This window comes from Mastomys coucha, unplaced genomic scaffold (assembly GCF_008632895.1).
Source record: "Mastomys coucha isolate ucsf_1 unplaced genomic scaffold, UCSF_Mcou_1 pScaffold5, whole genome shotgun sequence".
NCBI classification, from domain to species: domain Eukaryota; kingdom Metazoa; phylum Chordata; class Mammalia; order Rodentia; family Muridae; genus Mastomys; species Mastomys coucha.
In genome coordinates, this window is record NW_022196911.1 from 101,416,049 (window position 1) to 101,440,961 (window position 24,913).

At 39.2% G+C, this 24,913-nt stretch overlaps 1 protein-coding gene across 8 annotated transcripts in view; it reads left to right on the forward strand.

Moving 5' to 3' along the window:
- Tlk2 (tousled like kinase 2) overlaps positions 1 to 24,913 on the forward strand; it is a 96,359-nt gene that overhangs the window by 49,116 nt on the left and 22,330 nt on the right. For all 8 annotated transcript variants that reach the window (XM_031352940.1, XM_031352943.1, XM_031352938.1 and 5 more), the window contains 9 exons: positions 5,615 to 5,710; positions 6,826 to 6,918; positions 12,150 to 12,260; positions 12,746 to 12,882; positions 14,659 to 14,811; positions 17,865 to 17,931; positions 19,562 to 19,659; positions 20,821 to 20,902; positions 24,326 to 24,417. In XM_031352940.1, coding sequence (XP_031208800.1) covers positions 5,615 to 5,710; positions 6,826 to 6,918; positions 12,150 to 12,260; positions 12,746 to 12,882; positions 14,659 to 14,811; positions 17,865 to 17,931; positions 19,562 to 19,659; positions 20,821 to 20,902; positions 24,326 to 24,417 — 929 coding nt within the window. The remainder of the gene's footprint in view (positions 1 to 5,614; positions 5,711 to 6,825; positions 6,919 to 12,149; positions 12,261 to 12,745; positions 12,883 to 14,658; positions 14,812 to 17,864; positions 17,932 to 19,561; positions 19,660 to 20,820; positions 20,903 to 24,325; positions 24,418 to 24,913) is intronic.

A 24,913-nucleotide genomic window follows, 5' to 3' on the forward strand; every position in this document is an offset into this window, starting at 1 on the left:
TGTAATAGCCTAGTGAATTTGTTTTTAATGTGTCATCATGTGTGCATGTGTATGTGCTGGGAATGACCACGAGTCTTGGCGCATGCTAAGCATATGCTGTATAGCTGAACTCTACTCTCTGTCCTGGCTTCATGACTTTGTGTGCATGGAGTATTAGTAAATGTAACCATTGTTTTTGGTGTTCCTATTGCTATTGGCTTTATTTATTCTTTTATTAGTTGATATGGATTTTGATTATTTCAAGTATTTGGATCTTAGAAATTATATTGCTGTAGCATTCATATGAAAGCTGCTTCTGTGTGGGAACATGTCTTCATTTCCTTAGATTATATGCTCAGGGTACTGCTGGGTCATTTGGTAGCTACTTTTGAGGAATTGACTGATTTTTTTTTTTTTTTTTTCCATAGCGGGTGCACCATTTCACATTCCCATCAGTAAGATACTTTTCCTTAACTATCTTAGAGAGTACAAAATGATATTTCATCGTGGTTTTCATTTATATCTCACAAGTAAATACTTCATTTTATTTGGTTATTTTAGTTATTAGTCATTTATGTATCTTTGGTGAAATATGTGTTGGATTCCAGGATTCCATTGCTCTTCAAAAAATGATAATTATTTGTGTGTGTGGATGGGTGCAAGTGTGGTCAGAGGACCATTTAGGGATTCTGTTCTCTCCTGTCATGTGGGCTCTGGGCATAGAACTTTTGTCATCAGTTGTTGGCAAGAGCCTCTCCACGAAGAAGCAGCTCAGCAGGCTTCCATTCCCCACTCCTTTCTAAATTCAGGTTACCTTTAGTGGTAAATTTGAGGGTTCTGTAGGAGTCTGATTGAAGGCCCTTACCAAATATCCCTTTCATATATCAGGGGCAGAGGGCTGTTAGTCTGTGGTTTTTTTCCTGTGGGGTCCTTCCTTGGGTTCTGCTCATAATTGAACTCCTAACTTCATGCATGCCACGCACACCCTAGCTGCATCTCTAGCCCCACATGGGGTCTTCTGAAGAACAGAATTTAAGTCCAAAATACCCATTTTCTCTTCCGTTACTTATGCTTTTGGTTACACCTAAGAAGGAATTATCTAATCCAAGGTCATATATTTTTAGTTCTATACTTCTAAGTATGCTATACTTTTAGCTGTTGGCATTTAAGTCTGCCATTTATTTTGTTTTAAATTTTGGGTGATTTAAGGAAAAGAATTTGCTTCTTTTGTGGGTAGGTATTTAATTACCGTAGCACTTTTGTCACAAAGACTATGTTTCCCCCACTGAATTATCATGCTACTCCATCTGTGAGTTGGCTTCTGGACTCTAATAATCCTGCCTTACTCATATACACGCCTCTCCTTATAGCAGCACCCCGACCTTCACCTCCAAGACAAGCCCATATGAGTCTTGAACTCCTGATTCTCCTATTTCTGCCTCTGAAATTGATGGCATTTTAGTTATAAGCTCCTCCCCCCCCCCTTTCCCCTGAAATAGTCTCACGCACCCTACTTAGGTCTGGGCTATCTGTGTCACTAAGAATGACCTTGAGCTTCTTAGTTGTCCTGCCTTCACCCACAAAGCACCAGAACTGCACTGTGTACTGCTGTGAACCACTGTGCGTAGCTTGTTTGTGGTTATTTAATTTGTCTTTCTTAAGTTTATTGTTCTTGGCTTCTTGTTGTTATTTGTTTGAGTTTGGTTTTTTTTTTTTTTTTTTTAAAGACAGGTTTCTCTGTAGTCCTAGCTATGCTGGAGACCAGGCTGCCCTCGGACTAAGATCCACCTGCCTCTGTTTCCTGAGTGAAGGGTTTAAAGACGTACACCACCATCGTCATGTGGGTCGTTTTAATTTTAAGAGATGGTCTCATATAGTCCCTAGTAACACTGAGTGAAAATGACCTTGAACTTGTGACCTTTAACCTCCTATAAACTGAGCTTACACATATGAGCTATTATACCCACTCAACAGTTTATTCCAACAAATATTTATTGAGTGCCTACTTTTTCTTTCACTATTGAGTAGTGAGCCTTGGACCTTGTACTGCCTCGGTGAGTGCTCAATAACTGAACATACTCACACTTTTCGTTTTTCACCCTTTTATTCTGATATAGCAGGTACTGAATTGCCTAGATTGCCCTGAACTTGTGATTCTCCTGCCTTGGCCTCAGATAGCTAAGATTATAGGCCTGCACTACCAGATAAAATTTCCTTTTAATTATAAGCTCCCTTTAGGCGGACTGGGTATGGATTGTGTTTATTTCCCTTGCCCATGTGCTAATAGTCCTTACCCCTTTGCTGAGACATTGCAGATACTCAATGAATTGTTATGACATGACTCCAGAAGAGGGGCTGTTTGTAGACCAGGTCTATGGCAGACAGCTGTAATCTAGACACTCAGAAATTAGGGGCTAGAAGGTTTTAGGTTTGAGTTCAGCCATAGGTGTATAGAGATACCGTGTGTGTGTGTGTGTGTGTGTGTGTGTGTGTGTGTGTGTGTACATACATACTACATATAGTCTGTATGTTCTATAAAAACCAAAAGATTCTGATCTACTGGACAGTATGGGGAGAAATGCTCAGTGCTTAGGAGCCTTGCTGTTCTTTCAGAGGCCCAGAGTTTAGTTTCAGGTATCTACATTGCTCAGCTCACAAGCACTTGTAACTCCAGGATCCCAGAATCTGATAGACTCATCATCATCATCAAAAATGAAGCCTAATGAAATGGCCTGCCTTTAAAAGGTCACAGCATAAGTCCCTAAATGAAATTATTTGTATGAATTATTTAGCTTGTTGATATTCTACTCTTTGTTATTGAGAACAATTATTTTGGATGCATACAGCCCCGGGTTCTATATATTTCATTTAACTAGCTTGATAACTTTTCATAAGTGCTAGGCTTGACTTAGATTTTCTTTATCTGTAAAATAAAAATAGTAATCACCACTTTAATAGAATTTTTTTAAATTTATTTTATTTTATTTTTGTTTTTCTAGACAGGGTTTCTCTTTATAGCTCTGGCTGTCCTGGAACTCACTCTGTAGACTAGGCTGGCTTTGAACTCAGAAACCCACCTGCCTCTGCCTCCCAAGTGCTGGGATTAAAGGCGTACACCACCACTGCCCAGCCAGAAATTTTTGTGCATATGTATGCATGTTTGTATGTGTACACAAGTACGTGTGTTGGTGCATGTGGAGGCCAGAAATTGATACTGGATGTTGTTCCTTAATTATTTTCTCCACCTTGTTTTTTCTTTAGATAGAAGGAATAGAAGTTGGGGAAGTAGAAGAGAAGGAAAATGTCAATTTCAGACTGTAACATTTATATATTCTTTTATTATTGCTTATACTACTGTGTTAGATGTAACTGTCACCTACCGAGCAGTCACTTTAGCCAAGTGCTTTACTGAAGCTGGAGATCACCAGTCAGCTGGACTGATTGATGGGTTCTAGACTGAAGCTCTGGGTTCTAGATGTCTCTCTTTGTCCACTTTAGTGCTAGGGTTCCAGCCACATGCTACCATGCTCTGCTTTCCCATAGTGTGCTAGTGATCGGATTGTTTAGTCCTTATGCATGTGTACATAGCAGCCATTCACCAACTGAGTCATCTCCCAGCCACCCTGATGTTCTGAGAGAGAGAGAGAGAGAGAGAGAGAGAGAGAGAGAGAGAGAGAGAGAGAGAGAGAGAGAGAGAGGAGAGAGAGAGAGAGTATGTGTGTGTGTGTGTGTGTATACATGACTAATCTGGAAGTTGCTATGTACATCAGGCTGGCCTTGAACTCAGATTCTTGGAACAAAGGTGTGCATCACCATACCCAGCCACAGCCCTTTTAAAAAATTTTTTTAAATAAGGATTATGTATTACATTGGCCTTGAAGCAATTTAGCTTACAATGATTGTTCAGCACATGATAGTTGCAATATATCTAACACAGTAATAGGAACAGCAGTAAAAGAATATATAGAAGTTATGGGAAGAAATTGACATTTTCCTCCTCTTTGTCCCCAATTTCTTTGTCCTGTCTCTCTTCTTTGGGGCTTAACATTGAGCCCAAAGCCTGCGTATGCTAATCATATTCTTTCACTAAGAAAAATTTCAGGACCTTTACATTTACATATTTAGAAGCACTGTAGTTTCTGAGCTTGTAGAATTGTATTTTCATCATATCATTCTAAGACTATCTAGAATTTCCTGGTTATGTCTGTGATGAGTCATAATATGTTAGGTGTACCTTGATTTAAAGAGCCACTGTTTATGAATTACAGAATTGTTGAATTATATTACACCTAAATCCTATTTTAGTTTTATTTTGTTTTTGTTGTTATTGTTTTTTTTTTTCAAGACAGGATTTTTCTGTGTAACATTGGCTGTTCAGGAATTCACTGTGCAAATCAGGCTAGCCTTAAACTCAAGAGTTCCACATGCCTCTGCCTCTCAAGTGCTGGGATTAAAGCTGTGTGCCACCATTGCCTGGCTAAATCATATGAATTTAAAAATTACTTTGGGCTGGAATTGTCAGTCAATAGGAAAGGACTTACCTAGCATATGCAAGGTGGGTTTTTGTTCCTAGCACCACCAAAACAACAACAAATAGCCTAGCACACCGCCACACAGTGCTATTTAAAACATGATCTGGGGAATGACTCAGTTAGAAAGCTGTGTTCAAGCATAAAGACCTAAGTTTAAATCCTCAATATCCATGTAAAAAGCTAGGTATGGTGCACCTATAATCAGAGAACTGGGCAGGCAGAAATAAGAGGATCCCTGAAGCATGCAGGACAGCTAGTCTTACTTCAGATACAATGATAGACCCTATCTCAAAGAATAAAGTCTCTGCCTTATTTCTTTATAGAGGAAGACACTCAGTTTTAATTTAACCTCTGACATAAATGCGCTACATACACACAAACACAAAATGTGTTTATATGTCAAGTCAGCAAGTAGAAGTATTACAAAGCAACACAGAATTTTAAATATTTCTCTGCTCGTGGGTATTTATGAACATAAGAGACTTTTATGAGTATTTCCAATTTTTTAAAGCTTCATCCATTTATTTTTGTTCTCCTTCTTAAATCTTGCTTGCTCATTCACTCACTCTTAGTATGTATGTGCACACTGCACACTGGTGTGAGTTTATGTGAACCTTGTACGTGCAGGTACCTGAAAAGAGAAGGATGTCAGCTTGCCTGGAACTGGAGTTAAAGATAGTTATGAGCCACTTGGTGTGGCTGCTGAGAGCTGAACTCAGGTCTTGTGTAAGCAGTAACTAGTGCTCTAAATAGCAGGGCCATTTTCTACTTGGACTGTGTGTTCTACTTGGAGTGTGTTGGATACATCACTCACTTTTTCTGACAAAGGCACATTGAAACATACATGGAAAACAAATTATCTATAATTTGCATATAAAATAATTTATGATCATTTGATTGTCTAAAGCTTACCTTCAGAAACATGAAGGCACCATATCCTGCTTTTGGATCTCATATTTAACTTGTTTTCTTTTCTCTTGGTCATGACTTCTGACTTGCATTAGAAAGGTTTGTTTTATAAAGAGGTAAATGTTTCTGTTCAGACACCCTTGTGGAGAAAGATGCAAAACTCTCCTGTGATTGGTGCTGTACTTTTATTATAGGCTCAGCAAAACAGCCCTTCTTCTACGGGTTCTGGCAATACAGAACATTCTTGCAGCTCCCAAAAACAGATCTCCATCCAGCACAGACAGACCCAGGTAGGTTGGGGGGACACTATAGAGCTATATTCAGGAATCGACCTAACCATATCAAAAGTCTGTAACTCTTCCCTTTTCCTTTGACTATACCCCATTGTTTAGTATTTCAGGTCCTTTGGAAGGAATTTTAACAGGTTTTTCTTTTACCATTGTGGTATGTTGTTGTAGACATGATTTTGCTGCAACATAGTATGGAGACAAGAACACACATTTTAAAGGCTTCTGGGCCTAGGTGCAAATTACGGCTCTACTGTTTGCATTTAATATAATGCAAAATTAGAATAATTCCAGTCACCTTAGGCAGTGGTGACAGTAGGCTTTCAATAAATGTTAATTTCAAGAAAATAGTTTATTTCCTGTACTTTGAAAATGTTATACCAACAAAATTTATTCCTTAAACAGTCTTCAGAAACTTTCTAACACAGAGACTGTTCCAAACATTAACATAGTGTTTCATATGCCTGTAAATCCAGCAATGGGAAGATTAAGGCAAGAGGATCTTGGTTTCGAGGCCAGCTCAGGCTGTCCCAGGAAAGTAAGGAAATGAAAAAAAAAAAAGGAAATTATATTTGAAAAGGATAGTAGATCTTGCTCCAACTGTGTTTCTCTAAGTTAGTTTATTGGGTGTTCTTGTCTGTGTTCCTGTCAACACAGGATGCTTGTCAGTTAAGAACTATATAAAAGATTTTTATTTTATTGAAACCACCAGTGTTTGGACATTGAAGAACCCTAGATAGTTGAGCACTCAGAACGTTTTTGCTTTTCTACTTTTTTGTTTCCACTAGGGGGCACACTTGTTCCTCAAAACTGCATCCTGCCTCCGAAATCCTTTCTAGTCAAATCTGATTTCAGTTCTATGCTGTTACATAATTTTTATTCAATGTACAGTGTTGTGAGAATTGTATAGTCAGTTCCAGAAGTAATGTTATTGCAGTTCAAGTTTTGTGGGTGTTGCTAAGGTTTGGAGGATGGGATACGGAAAGCAGGGCTCATTTCCTGAGTTATCTGTCCAGCTAGTGATGTTAGCAAGTGTGTCTTCCAACAAAGCAAGGAAAATGTGATGGCATGTAATGTTTTGTGACTAATTCTAAATTTGTTTGCTTTTGTCTTTGTAGTCTGACCTCACAATAGAAAAAATATCTGCACTAGAAAACAATAAGAACTCTGACTTAGAGAAGAAGGAAGGAAGAATAGATGATTTATTAAGAGTAAGTATAAGAGTATGTAAGAGACTTAATAACAAGCACCATTTCTGTATTCTTGGATCCTGTGCACATTGTGGATAATTATGATAGCCAATTAACACAGTGAATAATGAACATCTGAGGGGGAACTGGAATCATATCATTTTGATTACCTTCTTAAGTTGGAGAACTTGCAGTGTAGTATTTTGATATTTGGCTTTATGTTAGAGAAGCAGGTATGTGGAGTTTTAGTTCATATAGAACTATTGAATTAAGTTTCACATTTTTACCATTTGAAAACATTCATTTTTATATTCTTGCCTTTTTTACTTTTCTTCTGAGACATGGTCTTCCTGTGTTGCTTGACTGCCCTAGAATGCAGTGTCTATATTAAGCTGTCCTCAGGCTCTCGGTGATGCCTGCCTCTGCTGAGTGTGCAACACCACACCTGGCTTTCACAATGTTTCAGTGATTTACTGGTTATTCCTATATGTATGTATGTGCACCACATACATGCAGGAGACCATGGGGTCAGAAGAGGTCATTGGGTCTCGTAGAACCAGAGGTAGTTAGTGAGCCACTGAGTGGGTACTGGGACTTGAATACGGGTCCTTTTCAAGAACAGAAAGTGCTTTTGACTGCTGAGCCATCTCTAGTCCCATTTCTTACATTTTAAAAAGATACTTGATTTTTACATGGACTGTTCAGCTCATTTTAGATCTTTGATTTTTTTGCATTGTGTGTGCGGGTGTACATGACTGTGTAGCCTAGACTGGCCTTCAGTTTATAATCCTCCTGTCATGGCTTCCTGAGTACTGGAATAAGAAGTCAGTGTTATCATGCCTAACACCCTAGTATATATTCATATTTACCTTTCTTTCTCCCCCTTTCCACTTTTCCTTGATGTAGTATTGAATCATTTATTTTTACTTCCTTTTTTTTTTTTTTTTGAACTTTATGTATGGGTATTTTGCCTACACCACGTATTTTCCCTTTGAGAGGGCATTAGACTCTGAAATTGGAGTTACAGGTGATTGTGAGCTGCCATGTAGTTGCTAAGATTCAAACCTGGGTCGACTGCTAGAGCAGTCAGTGCTCTTAACTGCTGAGCCATCTCTCTAGCTCTTAGTTTTACTTTTTTTTTGAGACAGGTCTCATGTATCCCTGGTGATTATTCATTACTTTTTTTGAAAAACAGTAATTGTTTTGTGTATATCAATACTCATGTGCCTTGGTTTATGTATAGAGGTCAGAGCATAGGCTTAAGGAGATATATCTTTCCTTCTATGTGAGTCCCTGGGATTGAATGAACTCATTGTCAGGTTTGATATCAGGAGCCTTAACCCACTGAACCATCCTCAAGTATTTGTTACTCTTAGAAATTTGTATTTTTGCTTGGACTCAGACTTACAAGTAGCTCTAGAGCACAGCTGGTGTCTCTTGGCAGTCTGTGGTTTTCTTTGACTTCCTTTATTCTATTGGCTAAAAGTTTAGCATATTCTGCAAGCTCTGATTTTTCGTTGTGCATTGTTTCTTCAGAGGAATGTGCCAGTGCATATGTTGGACACTTAGCTAGGGTGACAATGTGCAGTGCATATGTTGGGGACACCTAGCTAGGGTGACAGTGTGCGGTGCATATGTTGGGGACATCTAGCTAGGGTAGCAGTGTGCAGTGCATATGTGGGGGACATCTAGCTAGGGTGACAATGTGCAGTGCATATGTGGGGGACACCTAGCTAGAGTGACAGTGTGCAGTGCATATGTTGGGGACACCTGGCTAGGGTGACAATGTGCAGTGCATATGTTGGGGACACCTGGCTAAGGTGACAATGTGCAGTGCATATGTTGGGGACACCTGGCTAGGGTGACAGTGTGCAGTGCATATGTGGGGGACACCTAGCTAGGGTGACAAGGCACTGTATCTTAGGTGCTTTGGTCCTGGGTTTCCTACATTCCTTCTGTTTAAAGCCTTTCAAACAACATAGTAGCAGAATTCATGTTCTTTAGAGATACAGAATATTTGTAGACTTTGCTACATCATTTGAACTCCACATGAAGCAAGACAGAATCTCTAAGTCCCAGAGAATATGCATCCACAGTACAACCCCAGCAGATTTGTATCAGTTCTTTGTTTTCTGTAACAGGAATGTGCCTTGCGTACAAGGTGCTCTGCTCTGTAAGGAGACCAGGGTTCTTGTTCCCAGTGTAGGTTTGAACCATTGTAACCCTTCCATTTTTCCCACAGAGCTACTTGGCCACAAACTTTTGGAAAGTATAGAGTATTTGTCCATTTGGTTCTGTGCGGTGCATGTCCAGCAGCCAGTGCTGGGAAGGAGACCCCCAACTTCATCCCGATGAAGCCCAGAATGTGCTTTGAATATAGAATTTGTCAACACTGACCCACTTTTTTTTTTTTTTAATTTAATGAGTGGGTCTTCTTTAGTGCTAGAATTAAAAATGTGTGTCACCTTGCCCACCATTTTCTGCATTTTCAAACTGATGTTCCCATTCCTCATTCAGAGCTCCACTCCTTGGGCCTCCTTACTTATGGTTGGTTTCCTATATTTGAATGAGAAGAGCCATTTATTTTAAGCAACAGTCTTACTTACATTTTGGTTGTTTGCTTGAGGAATTGGTGTGTGTGTGTGTGTGTGTGTGTGTGTGTGTGTGTGTGTGTGTATGTGTTCATTTTGTATGCACATGTGTTAGGGGACCAGGCCTGTGTGTGCTTGTTGAGGCCACAAAAGGGCATATGACATTCTGCTTTTTCACTCCTTTTCCTTTGAAACAGCATTCTTCTCCCTGGAACTAGCCTTGTGTATTATTCTTCCTCTGTCCTTCACAGTGCTGGGATCACAGGTGTACACAGACAGCTATGTCTGGATTTTTATATTGGTGTTGAGGATTTGAACTCGGGTCCTTTTGCTTACATAACAAGCACTCTTACTGAGATATACCCAGCCTCCTGGAGTTGTTGTTTTTTGTTTTTGGTCCACTTGGATGCTAATTGAACTGACATTTATAGTGAGATTCTCTTTCTAAAAAATCCTTAGTCAAACTCCAGTCTCAGAGTGTAGTCCAAAGCAGCTTCATTGGACTCAACAAGGATTATAGTTTTACTTCCCTTCTTTATAGCCTGACTGTTTGTCAAGATGATGGGTTTATGGGTATAGTTCAGTGGTAGAGCACTTGTCTGCATGATCTGGGGTTGGGGACAGTGTTGGAGAGAGATCCAGAGTGAGATGTTGGAATATGTGAAAAACTTAAACCGTAACTTGGCTTTACTTCATAGGTCCCTTTGTCCTTCACCCTCATCTTCTCTCTACTCATGATCCTTTTTTCCTACTCGATTCCTTGCTTGTAGTCTAGAGACTGAACTCAGGACCTCTTCTAGTTCTCTTTCTGTTGTTAGGAAACATTCTGACCAACACCAACAAAAAGGATGAAAGAGTTTATTTGACTTACATTCCTAGGCGCACTGAGGGAAGTCAGGGCAGAAACTTCAAGTAGTTTAGAATGAAAAGCAGAAGCATAAAAGAACACTACTTGTTGGACGGCTCATTGACACATGTGTAATTAGCCTTCTTACACAGCTTAGGACCATTTGCATAGGGACCGTAGGGCCCACTTTGGTCTAGGTCTCCTACATTAAGACAGTCACCCATAGACATGCCCCCAAGCCTATCTAATCTAGGCAATTTCTCAAGAAAAAAATTAAATTATTTTTATTTCCTTCCAGGAAATAGAAGTTCATCATGAGTTTTCCCACTTTAGTAAGATGTTATGTATGACTGCATTGGGTACTGTCAGCTAGTTCCTACTCCCATGGACTCCTAGAAACTTTTTTTGTTTGTTTCTTTTTCTCGAGACAGCATTTCTCTGTATAGCCCTGGCTGTCCTGGAACTCACTCTGTACACCAGGCTGGCCTCGAACTCAGAAATCCGCCTGCCTCTGCCTCCCAAGTGCTGGGATTAAAGGTGTGCTCCTCCACCGCCTGGCATGAAACTATTAATGTTAAAAACCACAAGTTTAAATTGCCACAGACTTGGAGAAAACATTCATCTTGCAGTAGTATATTAGATTTTGTATAGATGTTCTTGGTCTTTTGCTTATAGGTTTTCCAATATGAATTAGATAGTCACACTTACCTAACTGCAGTAAGACTTTTCCTTTGATAGCATGATCTGTAGGATTCTGCAGTAAAAACTGGTATGCCTGTATAGAGAGTAGATATATTTAGAATGGGAAACTGATTAACACAGGCTGCTTTAAAACTGAAGCTGAGTGGGCACATACATTTAATCTTTATACCTGAGTATCAGAGATAGGCAGATCTCTGTAGTTCAAGGCCTGGTGTATAATATTTCTAGTACATCCTACATGGTGAGCTCCTGTCTTAAAAAGCAAAAGCAAACAAAAGACACTGGAGAGATTGCTTAGTGGTTAAGGACAATTGCTGATCTTCAGAAAACCCAGGTTTGCTCTCCTAGCAACTATGTCGTAGCTCACAAGCATCTCTAACTCCAGCCTAGGGAATCCGATGCCTTCTTCTGGTCTTGAAAGGCATGCATGTGGTACACAGACTTACATGCAGGCAAAACACCCATACATGGCTTCCCCCCAAACCCTCTGTCTTTCTTCTTTTCTTCCTTTTTTTTTTTTTAAGCTGAAAAATGTCAGCAAATTTTGTTGTTTGTTTAATAAAAGAGTGATAAATTTGGAAATTTCAAGGCCGGATTTGGCCTTGGGTTAGTGGTTCTTCCCCTTTCTATTATTTTAGGAACCTTGAATTTTTCAGACTATTTAACCCATCCTGTAAGACTCTGACCACAGGTAAATTAACTATATGTACTCATTTTCTTGAAGCAAAATCTTCTTTCTGATTGGTGTGGGCATGAATGTCTGGGCTTCACTGGGGAAAATCATCCATGAGAACTCATGTTCCTTTTCTCTTTAGAAATAAGCTGAGTATGTAGATCCTTGGTCAGCCCACGTTTAGCATACTTACTCAAGGTCTTGGATTGATTCCATAGCACCACCAAAAACCTTTAAATTGAAGAACAGAATAACTCTAACATAAACAACACTTAGATGGTAACTTAAGGATTGATTAAAGGGGTAAGGGTAAAGTATTTTCTTTATAGAGACAGACTTACAAAGCAAATAGTAATGAATTTTTTTTCTCTTCCTAGAAAGTATTTTCTGCTAATCTATCTTCCTTAACACTAATTTAAAAAATCTTTTCCCATTGAAGGCCAACTGTGATTTGAGGCGACAGATAGATGAACAGCAAAAGATGCTAGAAAAATACAAGGAACGATTAAATAGATGTGTCACCATGAGCAAGAAGCTCCTTATAGAAAAGGTTTGTGATGAGTCTGAAATCTGTATCCTAAGGTATTTTAATGTGTGTCATTTTATTTTAAACATTTATTTACTATGTGCACAGTGTTCTGCCTGCATATATGCCTGCACACCAGAAGAGGGTGTCAGATACCTTAATAGATTGTTGTAAGCCACTATGGATGCTGGGAATGACCTCTGGAAGAGTAGTCAGTGCTCTCAACCTCAGAGCCATCTCTCCAGCCATTGTTAACACTTTCTTAACTGAGATAAACATATTGAAATGTAGAACTTCTGAGGAATAAAGTCCTTACTTATGAGTTTGTCTATGTTGAGTTTATTTCAGGTGTTGGATGCTCCTTCCTCCCTTCTTCCTTCTTGTATCCCTGTTCTCCTCTCCCTCTTTGAGATGATATATGATTTATCAACAGTATTTTCACTGATAGTACTATAATTATACATTTGTAAAAATGCTAATTATTAATTGTTTTGTTCCTTTTATTCCAGTCAAAACAAGAGAAGATGGCGTGCCGAGATAAGAGCATGCAGGACCGATTGCGGTTAGGCCACTTTACCACTGTGCGGCACGGAGCCTCTTTTACTGAGCAGTGGACAGACGGTTATGCTTTCCAAAACCTCATCAAGTAAGTCAGCACCAGGAGTAAGGAGAGGAGCTTTAAGTATATTTGTATTTTTAAAATTTTTTATAATTATAGTTGGTTAAAAAACTGTAGGATTATATCATCCTGAGTGAGGTAACCCAATCACAAAAGAACAAACATGGTATGCACTCTCTGATAAGTGGTTATTAGCTCAGAAGTTTGGAATACAGGAAGAACAACCCACAAACCACAAGGAACTCAAGAAGAAGGAAGACCAAAAGGTGGACATTTCATTCCTTCTTAAAAGGGGGAACCAAGTACCCACGGAAGGAGTTGCAGAGATTAACTATGGAGCAGAGACTGAAGGAAGGGCAAGCCAGCCTAAATATAGCTATCTCCTGAGAGGCTCTGACAGTACCTGACTAATACAGATGTAGAGGCTCACAGCCATCCATTGAACTGAGTACAGGGTCCCTAGTGAAGGAGTTAGAGAAAGGACCAATGGAGCTGAGGGGTTTGCAGCCCCTTAGGACGAACAACAATATGAACTAACTAGTACCCTCAGAGCTCCCAGGGTCTCAACCACCAACCAAGGACTGCACATGGAGGGGTCTGATTGTTCTGGCAGCATGTGTATAGTAGAGGATTGCAAATTCAATCATCAATAGGAGGAGAGGACCTTGGCCCTGTGAAGGTTCTGTGCCCCAGTGTAGGGGAATGCCAGGGCCAATAAATGGGAGAGGGTGGGGTAGCAGGCATGGGGAGGGGGGAGGCAACAGGGGTTTGTTTTTGTTTGTTTCTTTGTTTCTTGGAGGGGAAACTGGGTAAGGAGAAATTTACATGTAAATAAAGAAATTATCTAAAAGAAAAAGTAGCAAACCAAAAAAAAAAAAAAAATGTAGGATTCCCAGGCGGTAGTGGCTCATGTCTTTAATCCCAGCACGCTAGTCTAGGCTACAAAGCAAGTTCAGGACAGCCCAGCTTACTTGATGAAAATCCCTGTCTCAAAAACAAAAGAGAGGGGCTGGAGAGATGGCTCAGTGGTTAAGAGCATCAACTGCTCTTCCAAAGGTCCTGAGTTCAAGTCCTAGCTACTCAGATCTCTATTAGTGTAGCTCCAGCTATATCATGTGCACAGACTGACTCTAAGGTAGGATAGTTAGTTGCCAGCTAAGATATATAATGAGATTGTGTCAAAAAAATCTTTAGTCTGCTGGGCAGTGGTGGCGCACAACTTTAATCCCAACACTTGGGAGGCAGAGAGGTGGATCTCTGAGTTTGAGGCCAACAAGTTCCAGGGTAGTCAGGACTACACAGAGAAACCCTGTCTAGGAAAACAAAAACAAACAAACAAAAGAAACTCCTTAGCCAAACTCCAGTGCACTAGGCCAGTGGACTGTATATAATTTCAGCATTATGTTGTATGGTAATAGAGTTAAGATTACAAGGCACTCAGGATTTCTGATAGGGTGTGCATTTCATACCAACTTTTCCTAATTTAATGCAGATTTTATTTTCTTAGCTATTAAAAGGGAATTTGAAAATTGTACCTTTCATGTCTATAAGGTCCTAGCAGGTATTTATCCATTTTCCCTTACCTTTCAGTCATAACTAGTTCCTTAAAGTACAGGCTCTTTCCAAAAACACTCCCACTGATTATTTGGCTTACCTTACCCTGAAGGCTAAGTACAAATCTATTCCATGAAGCATGCTTAGCACTCATGAAGTCTGTCAGACATGCAGGTGAAAGTTGTTTTGCATGAATTTCACAGCAATGTAATTTATTTACCTTCTGTGCCATATTCTTTATATTTCTAGGCAACAGGAAAGGATAAATGCACAGAGAGAAGAGATCGAAAGGCAACGGAAAATGTTAGCAAAGCGGAAACCCCCTGCCATGGGTCAGGCCCCTCCCGCAACCAATGAGCAGAAACAACGGAAAAGCAAAACTAATGGAGCTGAAAATGAAACGTATGTCCATGATGCTATAAAATGAAATTATCCCCTTTCCCCAATACAGGCACCTTGTTGAGTATCTGTGGAAACACATATAAAGAGGACCCTGGGGTTTAAAGATTTATTTTTATAGACATATGAATGGATTTGTTCAACTCAAGAGCTATATAAAATATATTAGCTGATTTCCATAGCCTTCAGAAAGTTTGAAATGAGAAAGAAAAGTACAATTACTTCTAGACAACATATATTTTGCTTGCCTGTTGACAATATACCACTAATAATTTTCACTTATGTGTAGTTCTAGGTTAGGGTAAATTTGAATCATTATATGGGAATTGGTATTGTCTTATGGAGATGATCTGGCTAGTATTTTAGATGCTCTTTATTGGCTACTCAGTTCACACAAAGTTAGATGTAAGCCAAGATGGGCTGGAGAGAACGCCATGGTTAAGAGCAACGGCTGCTCTTGTAAGGAGCCAGGGTTCTCTTCCCAGCTCTCACATGGCAACTGACAACTGTCTGTAACTAGTTCCAGGAGATCTGGTACCCTCTTCTTAAAGGGCACCAGGCATGTATGTAGTGCACAGACATACAAGTAGTTAAAACATACATACATGTAAAGTAAAAGAATCTTTAAAATGAAAAAAAGTAAGGCAAGAAAAAAGTGGTTGTTATTTTAGAAAAATAATACTTCACACTGGGCAGTTGATACATGCCTTTAATCTCAATAGTTAGGAGGCAGAGGCAGGTGGATCTCTGTGAATTTAAGTCTAGCCTGGCCTATGGAGTGAGTTCCAGGATAGCTAGGACTACACAGAGAAAACCTGCCTCCAACACCCCTCTCCCCCAATAAAGGAGTATTTTATGATAAGACAATTCTTGACTTAGTAGCATTCTTCCCACCTCTCATCTCCTTGCCCCTCTTTCTGGGAACTTATGGAATACACTAGTATGGCATTTCTCAATTTGTGGGCTCTGACCTCTGGGCGGTCTAAGACCCTTTCAGAGGGGTTGCCTAAGACTATGAAAAACACAGGTGTTTACATTATGATTCATAACAGTGACAAAATTATAGTTATAAAATAGCAACAAAAGTAATTTTATGGTTGGCAGTCACCACAACATGAGGAACTGTATTAGAGGGTTGCAGCATTAGGAAGGCTCTCAGCACTGCTGTAGTTTCTTGAAGTGTGGCCATCTTTTTTCTGTCAGTCAAAAGTTATTACATAGCCATCATACACAAGAGAGATTGAAAATCCTTCTTGCCGAGCAGTGGTGGCGCACGCCTTTAATCCCAGCACTTGGGAGGCAGAGGCAGGCAGATTTCTGAGTTCGAGGCCAGCCTGGTCTACAGAGTGAGTTCCAGGACAGCCAGGGCTGTACAGAGAAACCCAGTCTTCAAAACAAAACAAAAAACAAAATCCTTCTCTTCTTTTCTTCTTTTGTCTTTAGTTGAAAGTAAATTTCTTGTCCAAAATTGGAACAGAGAGACAGATGCACACACACACAGTATTATGTACACAAATATTAAAAAGACAAAATGCTTATTTTCCTTTTTAATGTTTATGTATCAATATTCAAAAACACATCAGCCTATAATCTGCCAAGTGTACTACTTAGATTACAGCTGTGTTGACAAGTTCAGGAGACTGCATCTTCTCTTGTTCCAGTGAGAAAGATGCTATCTCCAGTCCTCACCCCATTTACCCAGTGTGTTAGGAAGGCTTACCTTTGACATGTGTTTGCTAAGTCTATGTTAGGTACTTATTTTATGCCAGGCCCTGTTCTGGTCTGTAGATCTTAAAGGAAACAACCCCAGTTTTAGGAGTTCATAATTTATACAGGGGAGACAACACCTAAATGAGCCAAAATTCCAGTATATTACTAAAAGTGTCTGTGATAAACTAAATTTGAGAAACGCTTTTGTTAATGTAACAGTATTTTAAACTAGTATATTTTGTATCAGAAACTCCAAGCATTTCAGAGATTCTCTAGACATCCCAGGTCATTGTTTTCTTTCATGAGTTCTATGGTTATATGCAGAGGGGTCTACCCTCCATTATTACTATTATTAAAATTACTTACTACCAGTACATGAAACCATTGACTAAAAATGATAAAAGAAAGTATAGAGTGTGTGTGCATGGATACCTCGAATACACACCACCAAACAGTAATTATATTTTAATCTAGACCAGTAATATGTTCATGAGTGGTTACCAGATGGAGTCTGTAAAATCCAAGCTGGGGCCATTCAGTCCACTTCTTAATTACAGGATCTGGGACTTAGCTCTTCTGTCTGACCAGAAGCCAGCACAGGCCTCTGGAGTGAGTTACATTAGCCCTTCCTGATGTGGATCCTGTTAAAGGCATGGAGAAATTTTAAGTTCTTAACTGTCATTGTTGTCGTCATCTTCCTCCTCCTTCCATTTCTCCCCCTTTCATGGAATGAACCGGAGTAGCAGGTCCAGGTGTTCTGCAGCCATGGACTAAGGCAGCAACCCTAGTGCTTGTGTTGCTACTTTTTTTACTCTTATCTTTTTCCTTAGCTTAGCCAGAGGTTGTTTGTAGCCCTTTCTATGAGAATGGATAGCTGTATCCTAGAATTCTTGTAAATAGTGGCACGTAAACCTTTGAAGGAGATGAATGTGGGGAAGGTAAAAATAGAGAAAAATCCCTTTATTCTTAGGATAAAGGATGTGGAACTGAGAGGGAGTGCATGTCCGTCACGTAGGCTCTTCGGTGATTTCTGACATTCTACTCCGTAGTTACAGCACTGTGTTAGGTAGGTGTTGTGACGCATGTAACATGTCACTAAACATTTGGTAGTAATGGAAAACTACAACTTAACATGCTTTTCTTTTTTCTCAAACGTTTGAATCTTCTTTACATCTTGTGTGAAATTAAAGTTTCCTTTTGATCATAGGACTTCAAAATAACCTGGCTTTTAGTCATCTTAAACATGAAAACTATATATACTCTAGTAGCCTATTTAAGTATTTCTATTCAAGTAAGTACGTTATTACTTCATAGAATTTACTGAAATTGCTACCATTGTTTTTCAGGTTAACCTTAGCTGAATACCATGAACAAGAGGAAATCTTCAAACTTAGATTAGGTCATCTTAAGAAAGTGAGTATGATGGGAAAATCTTTTTTAAGAAACATAATTTCCACCTTACATTTGATACAGAAATGATTTGGTCATTTGGACAAATATAATTAATTGTAGCTTTGCATGCTGCCGAAGCTCTGCATTGCTGCTGTCACTGTCATGTGTTGTAGGCTAATTGTTAGATTTTTATTTTCAAGTCAGTGCAAGCGATTAAGTGAGAGTTTGTTTTACCCCAGTGACATATTGGTAGAAAATGTGTCTGTTTTATAGAGCTGCCCACATGACTGTCCTTAAAGTAGAAATTAAATATACTGGACTAATATGTCTGAAATTGATGGAAGAATGCCTTTGTTATTAGTAGCTCTTATTTTTTTTTTTTTTTTTGCCTAAAGCAACCAAAGAAAATATATTGTACTATCAATATTCTAATACTTAAAAGAATTTGTTGGTGATATTCACTGAATCTTTCAATAAAAAGAATCTTTTTATTGAGGGTCATGGGCATGGTGTCTGTTTTGTTTTTTGAGAGAGTTTTATGGCACAGCCCAACCTGGCCTAGAACTCAGGGTCCTCTTGTCTCAGCTTCCTAAATACCAGGATTAAAGGAATGAATGCATCAAGTGTATCTTACTTCATCATTTTCATGCGTGTGATATGACGTAGATTTGGGTTGTTGGGCTAGTTTTGTGTGTGTACCTATCTATGTGTGCATGTATGTGTATGTTGGAGATTAAACCCAAGACTTTAACATGTCTATAGTATGAAGTGGGTTCTTGTTGTTGAGGTAGGGGTGTGTGCTGGAAATTGAACCCAAGGCATTAATGATGTTAGGTAAGTGCTTTACCACAGACTTAACATCTCTAGCCCCAAGATATCATGAATGTAGCTTTTTGTGTCTGTCTGTCTGCCCCCTCTCTTTCCTTTTCTTCTCTCCTTCCTTTCTTCCTTCCTTCCTTCCTTCCTTCCTTCCTTCCTTCCTTCCTTCCTTCCTTCCTTTCTTTCTTTCTTTCTTTCTTTCTTTCTTTCTTTCTTTCTTTCTTTCTTTCTTTCTTTCTTTTAAAAGCTCTTAAATACAGCAGCCCAGGTGCTTAGCTGTTAAAAGTTTGTTGGTCTTTTAGAGATCTAAGTTTGGTTCCCAGCATATCTGGCTGCTCATAACTACTTTTAACTTCTGCTCCAAAGATTTGATGTCCTCTTCTATCCTCTACTATAACCTGTATACATGTGGCATACGCATAGACACACACACACACACACACACAAGTAAAAAAAATTATATGTGTGCATGTATTATAGATGCTGTTTATGATTATGGTAGCCAACAGTTTTTGTGTAACTTAACACACACATACGCACACACACTTTTTAGATGTTAAGTTAGTGGAATTTATGGTATTGAGTATATTTGATACCCTAAGAATAAAACCAGACAATAAACCTGAATTTTGTAAGGTTTTTGTAAAAGCCTGTATGCGTATGCATAAAGCATTCCTGGGAAGTTATCTCTCGTTAAATCTGAGGAGTGGATAATGAATGCAGAGTTATCTTTTGTTAGTTTTCTTCTTTTTTACAAGTGAAATAGATGTTGTTTTTAAATAAAAAGGTAAAGTTCACTGGATTCTGAACTTTTTTCTTTTCCCCTTTTCAGGAGGAAGCAGAAATCCAGGCAGAGCTGGAAAGGCTAGAAAGGGTTAGGAATCTACATATCAGGGAATTAAAAAGGATACACAATGAAGATAATTCGCAGTAAGCAACTTGGGGCGTAACGAGCTGGATATTGCTGAGTATTTTATGTCATGTATGGTCTAGAGCAATGTTTTTACTTTTTTTTTTCCCCAAATGAGTGTTTTTAGTTCCTTTTTAGGATGTAATATAATTTTATGAACAAAATTTCAATCTCTGTATTAAGTGTAAAGTTATGTGTGTGTGCATATAGCATTTTAGATGAGTAGAGTTTACTAAAACAGTAATGCTTGCCAGCTGTCAGGGTGGATGGGGTTTGTGGCATTGGAAGACATAACTGTGGAGCAGGGAGATGGAAACCTGGCCACAGTGCCACAGTGCAGTGGCTGGCCTTGAGCTTTCTTTCATTTTCTACCTGCCTCTAGAGTCTGGCATTATAGTGCATGCACTACAGGAAGAATCTGTTTTGGGAATACACTGTATCCTAGACTTAGATTTATAGTAGACTTATCTAAAGAGAAAAACAAATTGGGTTAGTTGCCACAGACCTATCTATATATATGTATTCCAAGCATTCGGGAGACTCAAGCCAGAGTGTAATGAAACCCTGTCTCAAAAACTAAAGGTGGGACATGATGGAGTACATTTGTTACCCCAACACACTCAGCAGGCTGAGGCAGGAAAACTGGGGAGTTCCAGGCCAGAGTAAACTCATTCTTCAAAAGACTCAATCAGACAGATATGGTGGCACACAAGTTTAGTCTCAGTATTCAGGAAGTAGAGGCAAGTGGATCTCTGAGTTCAAAGCCAACTTGGCCTACATAGTGAGTTCCAGGTGAACCAGGACTACATAGTAAGACCCTGGGGAGGGGGTGAGAGATGAATTAATGTAAAACACATGGAATGCTTTATTTTTAAGGCAATATAAAAATACCTTGGACCTCTTTATAATTTTAAAATAGTGAGGAAAAGGAGGGAGATCAAAGTCATCCACAAGTTTAGATGTAGCTGCTGAGACAAGAATCAGTTTCTGCCTTCAATGGCTATTACTGTTTATTATAATTCTACTGTTTCTTTTAGCTATGTAACCTTGTGCTCATAGTTCACTGTAATGATGTCAGTTGTCAAGCTCTCAGCATTGGCTAAATGAAATGTTACGTTGGAGATATTATAGGAATGTTGGACTACGAAAGCCTCAGTATGTTGTGTACTCTGCTTCCACAGGTTTAAAGACCATCCAACACTAAATGACAGATACTTGCTGTTACATCTTTTGGGTAGAGGAGGTTTCAGTGAAGTTTACAAGGTGAGTACAAACAACTGGGTACAGAGGGTTAGACCAACTTGTAGGAATTTTCAGTATTGAGAACTGTGAGTTGATATCTGTAGGTTTAAATTCAGAAGCTTTTGGATTAAGATCTTTAGGAAAATTGCTTCCAGTAAATTTCTGTGACCACAAAAGACAGGATCTCCCCTATAGCCCAGGCTGGCTTGTAAATCATGTAGCTCTAACATTCACAATTCTCCTGCCTCAGCCTCCTGAGTGTTCTGATTCTAGTTATGAGCTACTATGCCTGCTCTTTACTGTTTTTAAGGTGGAAAATCAGATAAAATGTTAAGACGAAATCGTCCTAATTATAAATTATGTTGAGTTTTGTCCTGATTTTTGTCCTTCCTGGTGCATTCTTATTTCTTCAGGATGAGTATGTGTTCACTTTAGTCTTAAATTCTTTGAACAAAATGTATTAAATTATGTTTTTAGAATTTTTTTTTGAAATTTTATTTGTGTGTGCATGTGCGCGTGTGTGTATAGACATTTGTGGGGTTCTCTGAGTACTACACGTAAATTTCTCTTCATCCACCATATGAGTTCTCAGGATTAAACTCAGGTTATCATGGTTACTGGTAAGCACCTTTACCTACTGAGCCTTCTTGCTGGCCTAAAACTTTCAAAATGTTTCTTATATGGAAGCTAGCTTTCTGCTTTAGAGAAGTCTCATCCAGAGTGCTGGACACTGCAATTTTCTTTTAAGATTTAATTATTTTTTGTATATGAGTACACTGTAGCTGTCTTCAGACACACCAGAAGAGGGCATCAGATCCCATTACGGATGGTTGTGAGCTACCATGTGGTTGCTGGACATTGAACTCAGGACCTCTAGAAGAACATTCAGTGCTCTTAACTGCTGAGCCGTCTCTCCAGTCTGTAACACTGCATTTTTAAAGGCTGTCTTTATTTAGCGCTTTCTTAGGGCCCACAGAGTAATGACAACTCTATCTACAGCTTGATTTCCACAAGTAGGAGAGGCAGCCAGTTTTAAATGTCTACACCTCCACATTGTGTTCACCAACAAATCTACATATTTTTCATGCCTGGTTATAAAATACAAAACTGATTTATTATGTGATTTTATAGTTGTGGAATCCTGTTTTGTAAGACATAGAACTGTGGTATCTGCTGTTATGATTTATGTTTACTCAAAATTTTGTGGTTGAGAAGTCTGAGTAAAATATGCTTTTGCTTCAAGTAGAAGCAATAACCACTTGTGGTTTTTTTGTTTGTTTGTTTGTTTGTTTGTTTGTTTGTTTTTGTCTCCCCTTGTTTGTGAAGTTCTGGGGTTTAAACCTTGTGCCTCCATGGGTGTGCTGGGCATGCGTTCTGTCACTGGACTATCACCCCGACAGGTTTCCCTTTTTAAAATGTTCACTTTTTTATTTAGTTTCTCCTTTATTTAAAACAATATTTTTATGTGTATGAGTGCTTTGCAAGCTGTACATAATGTGTGTGTGGTACCTGTGGGGGCCAGAAGTGGTTATCAGAACCCTTGTTCCAGTTATAGGTGGTCGTGAGCCACCATGTGGGTGGTGAAAGTCAAACCTGGGTCCTCTGGAAGAACAGTCAGTGCTCTTAGCCAAGGAGCCATCTCTCCAGCATCTTGAATATTATTTTTATGTATTTATTGGTCTTTGGAGCCCAGATTTGTCTTGAATTTATAGTCTTCCTACCTTGGGCTCCTGTGTATTGAGATTACAGGTGTGTATGCTGGAAACTGGCTTAAATGTTAGGGTTGTGTGTGTGTGTGTGTGTGTGTGTGTGTGTGTGTGTGTGTGTGTGTGTGAGATGATAATGAATACAATTTACCTTTTTAATTTTTTTCCCTGTTTTTATGATATTTTCACACTGTAGCCCAGACTGGCTCTAAATTCACAGTGTAATTCAGGCTGGCCCCAGTTGTTGGCAGTTCTCCTGCCAAGTGCACTACTACATGTGGCTGCTTTTAAGTATATATCAGCAGCATTAAGTGCATTCACATTGTGTTCCTGTTAGCACTGTCTAACATGACTGTGCCTTTCGAGCAGTGCCGATTTGATTTCAGTGTATGATTTATACTCACTCACACTTCTCAAGTCTGTGCTGGAAAGTCTGACCGACAGACTCATGCTCACTTTTTTGTTTGCAAATAGCATAGTTGAGCTTTGATGAGGTAGTTTCATCCTAGCTTCTTAGAAGGGTTGTGACCAGGGAGGACATCGCTAGTGTGTTGATAGCTATGTACCGACTTATTCAGATCACCTTTGTAGTCATCGTCAAACATTAAAAAAGTCGTTGCCTTGACCAATGTGTGTTACTAGGCTTGAGGCTCTTCTGTCCTTATCAAGGGGCCATGCTAACCTCTCATAAAGAGAGTATTCTTCCCACAGATAAATTCTGTTCAAGATTTTCTACACCTTTTGTTGCATTTGATAAGTATTAGTGCTTTTACAGAGTAGGTGCAATATAATGTAGTTTTTAACATCTTGAAATGGCTTTTTAGAGTAAAGCCATGATGGTGTATACTTCAGAGTGTTAGAAAAAGTGTTCTTCTTCTCTGGAGGTTTTTCTCCTATAAACCCATTTTACTCTAGCGTGACAAGAGCTTTGTTTTATAAACAGACCCCTGTTTTACACATTTACTTTCCTAGAGATGCAGTGGGAAGACTGGTGGAACACTGAGCACATCTGTCCTCTGTAGGCATGTGTACACTGGTGTCTGTGTGTGTACAGTAGAGCAGCACTGCGTGACCAATGCTGGGCTGCTGCTCTTCAGGAAAGCCCATCCCTGCGTGCTACTACTGGGACTAAGACTTTGCATTTATTCAGTTCATAGTCGTGGCACCAAATGTAAAGCTGGATGTTTTTGTTTCTGTTTCTGTTCTTACTGTAGTAAACATAACATACTAAATTATGGGATACTTTGTGAATGGTCATACCAATGATCATATCCAGCTGGGTTGTTTTCTATAGGAAGCAGTCAGTATGTGTCCCAGGATTTCAAAAGGAAAGAGACAGTATTGATGCATGTGAGTTTTCTAAGCTAGCTGAGGGGTGCGAGAACCTCAGGAAGAAAGGTCCTGGGTCAGGAGAGATGACAATCAGAGTGAGTGAGCATTATTGGAAGCAAGCCTGAGAACATGGGCTGCCTTTCTGCTTGTGGTGTTTGCTTGAGTTTGTCCTCTGAATCCCATGGTGCCAGTGTGTCTGGAGACTTCTAAATTATCTAATCACAGTTTTCAAGAAGATGGTTGCAACACTGGAGCAAGTACATGACATGTCATTTGCTGCTGCTTTCATTTCATAATGTATTTTGGACTTTGTTGGTTGATTTGTTAAATAGAAGCTTCAAGTGAGTTCCCTGTAATTCTTGTTATTATTTATGTAGAATATAATTTATTCCTTTTTTTTTAATAGGCATTTGATCTAACGGAGCAAAGATATGTAGCTGTGAAAATTCACCAGTTAAATAAAAACTGGAGAGATGAGAAAAAGGAGAATTACCACAAGTAAGTGTTGCTGAAGTGTCTGATGATAGCTAGGCTGTGTGCATTTTGAAAGTGCTTTGGATGAATTATTGTCAGTTTTCTTTAATTTTCCTTACCGTCCCAGCAAAGAGAATATACTCCATGTCTAACCAATGATAAAACTGTTACTTACAATGAGACCATTAGAAGCTGAGTTTAAACACGGTAATCCCTAGTCAGGAGCCTGTACTTCTGACTCCTTCCCTTGTTTCTAAAGGCAGGTGCAGTAAACTAGGCCCCAAAAACCATTGTTTGTCTGTAGAAACTCAGTGACTGGGAAGGAGACAGTGGAGCTAGAAGGACAGAGTCTTAGTGTGCCTCAGTGGCACATGCTTGGCTTGAGCCCCTGAACATTGTGTTCTTTCTTCCTTTGGCCCATCATTTGCATATCTCATTTCTGTGATTGTAGTGCTCTGCTTGCTGTGGTTGCCTGTCTTGAAAATGCCAACAAAATGGCAGCCCTTTTCTTTTCTGTCTT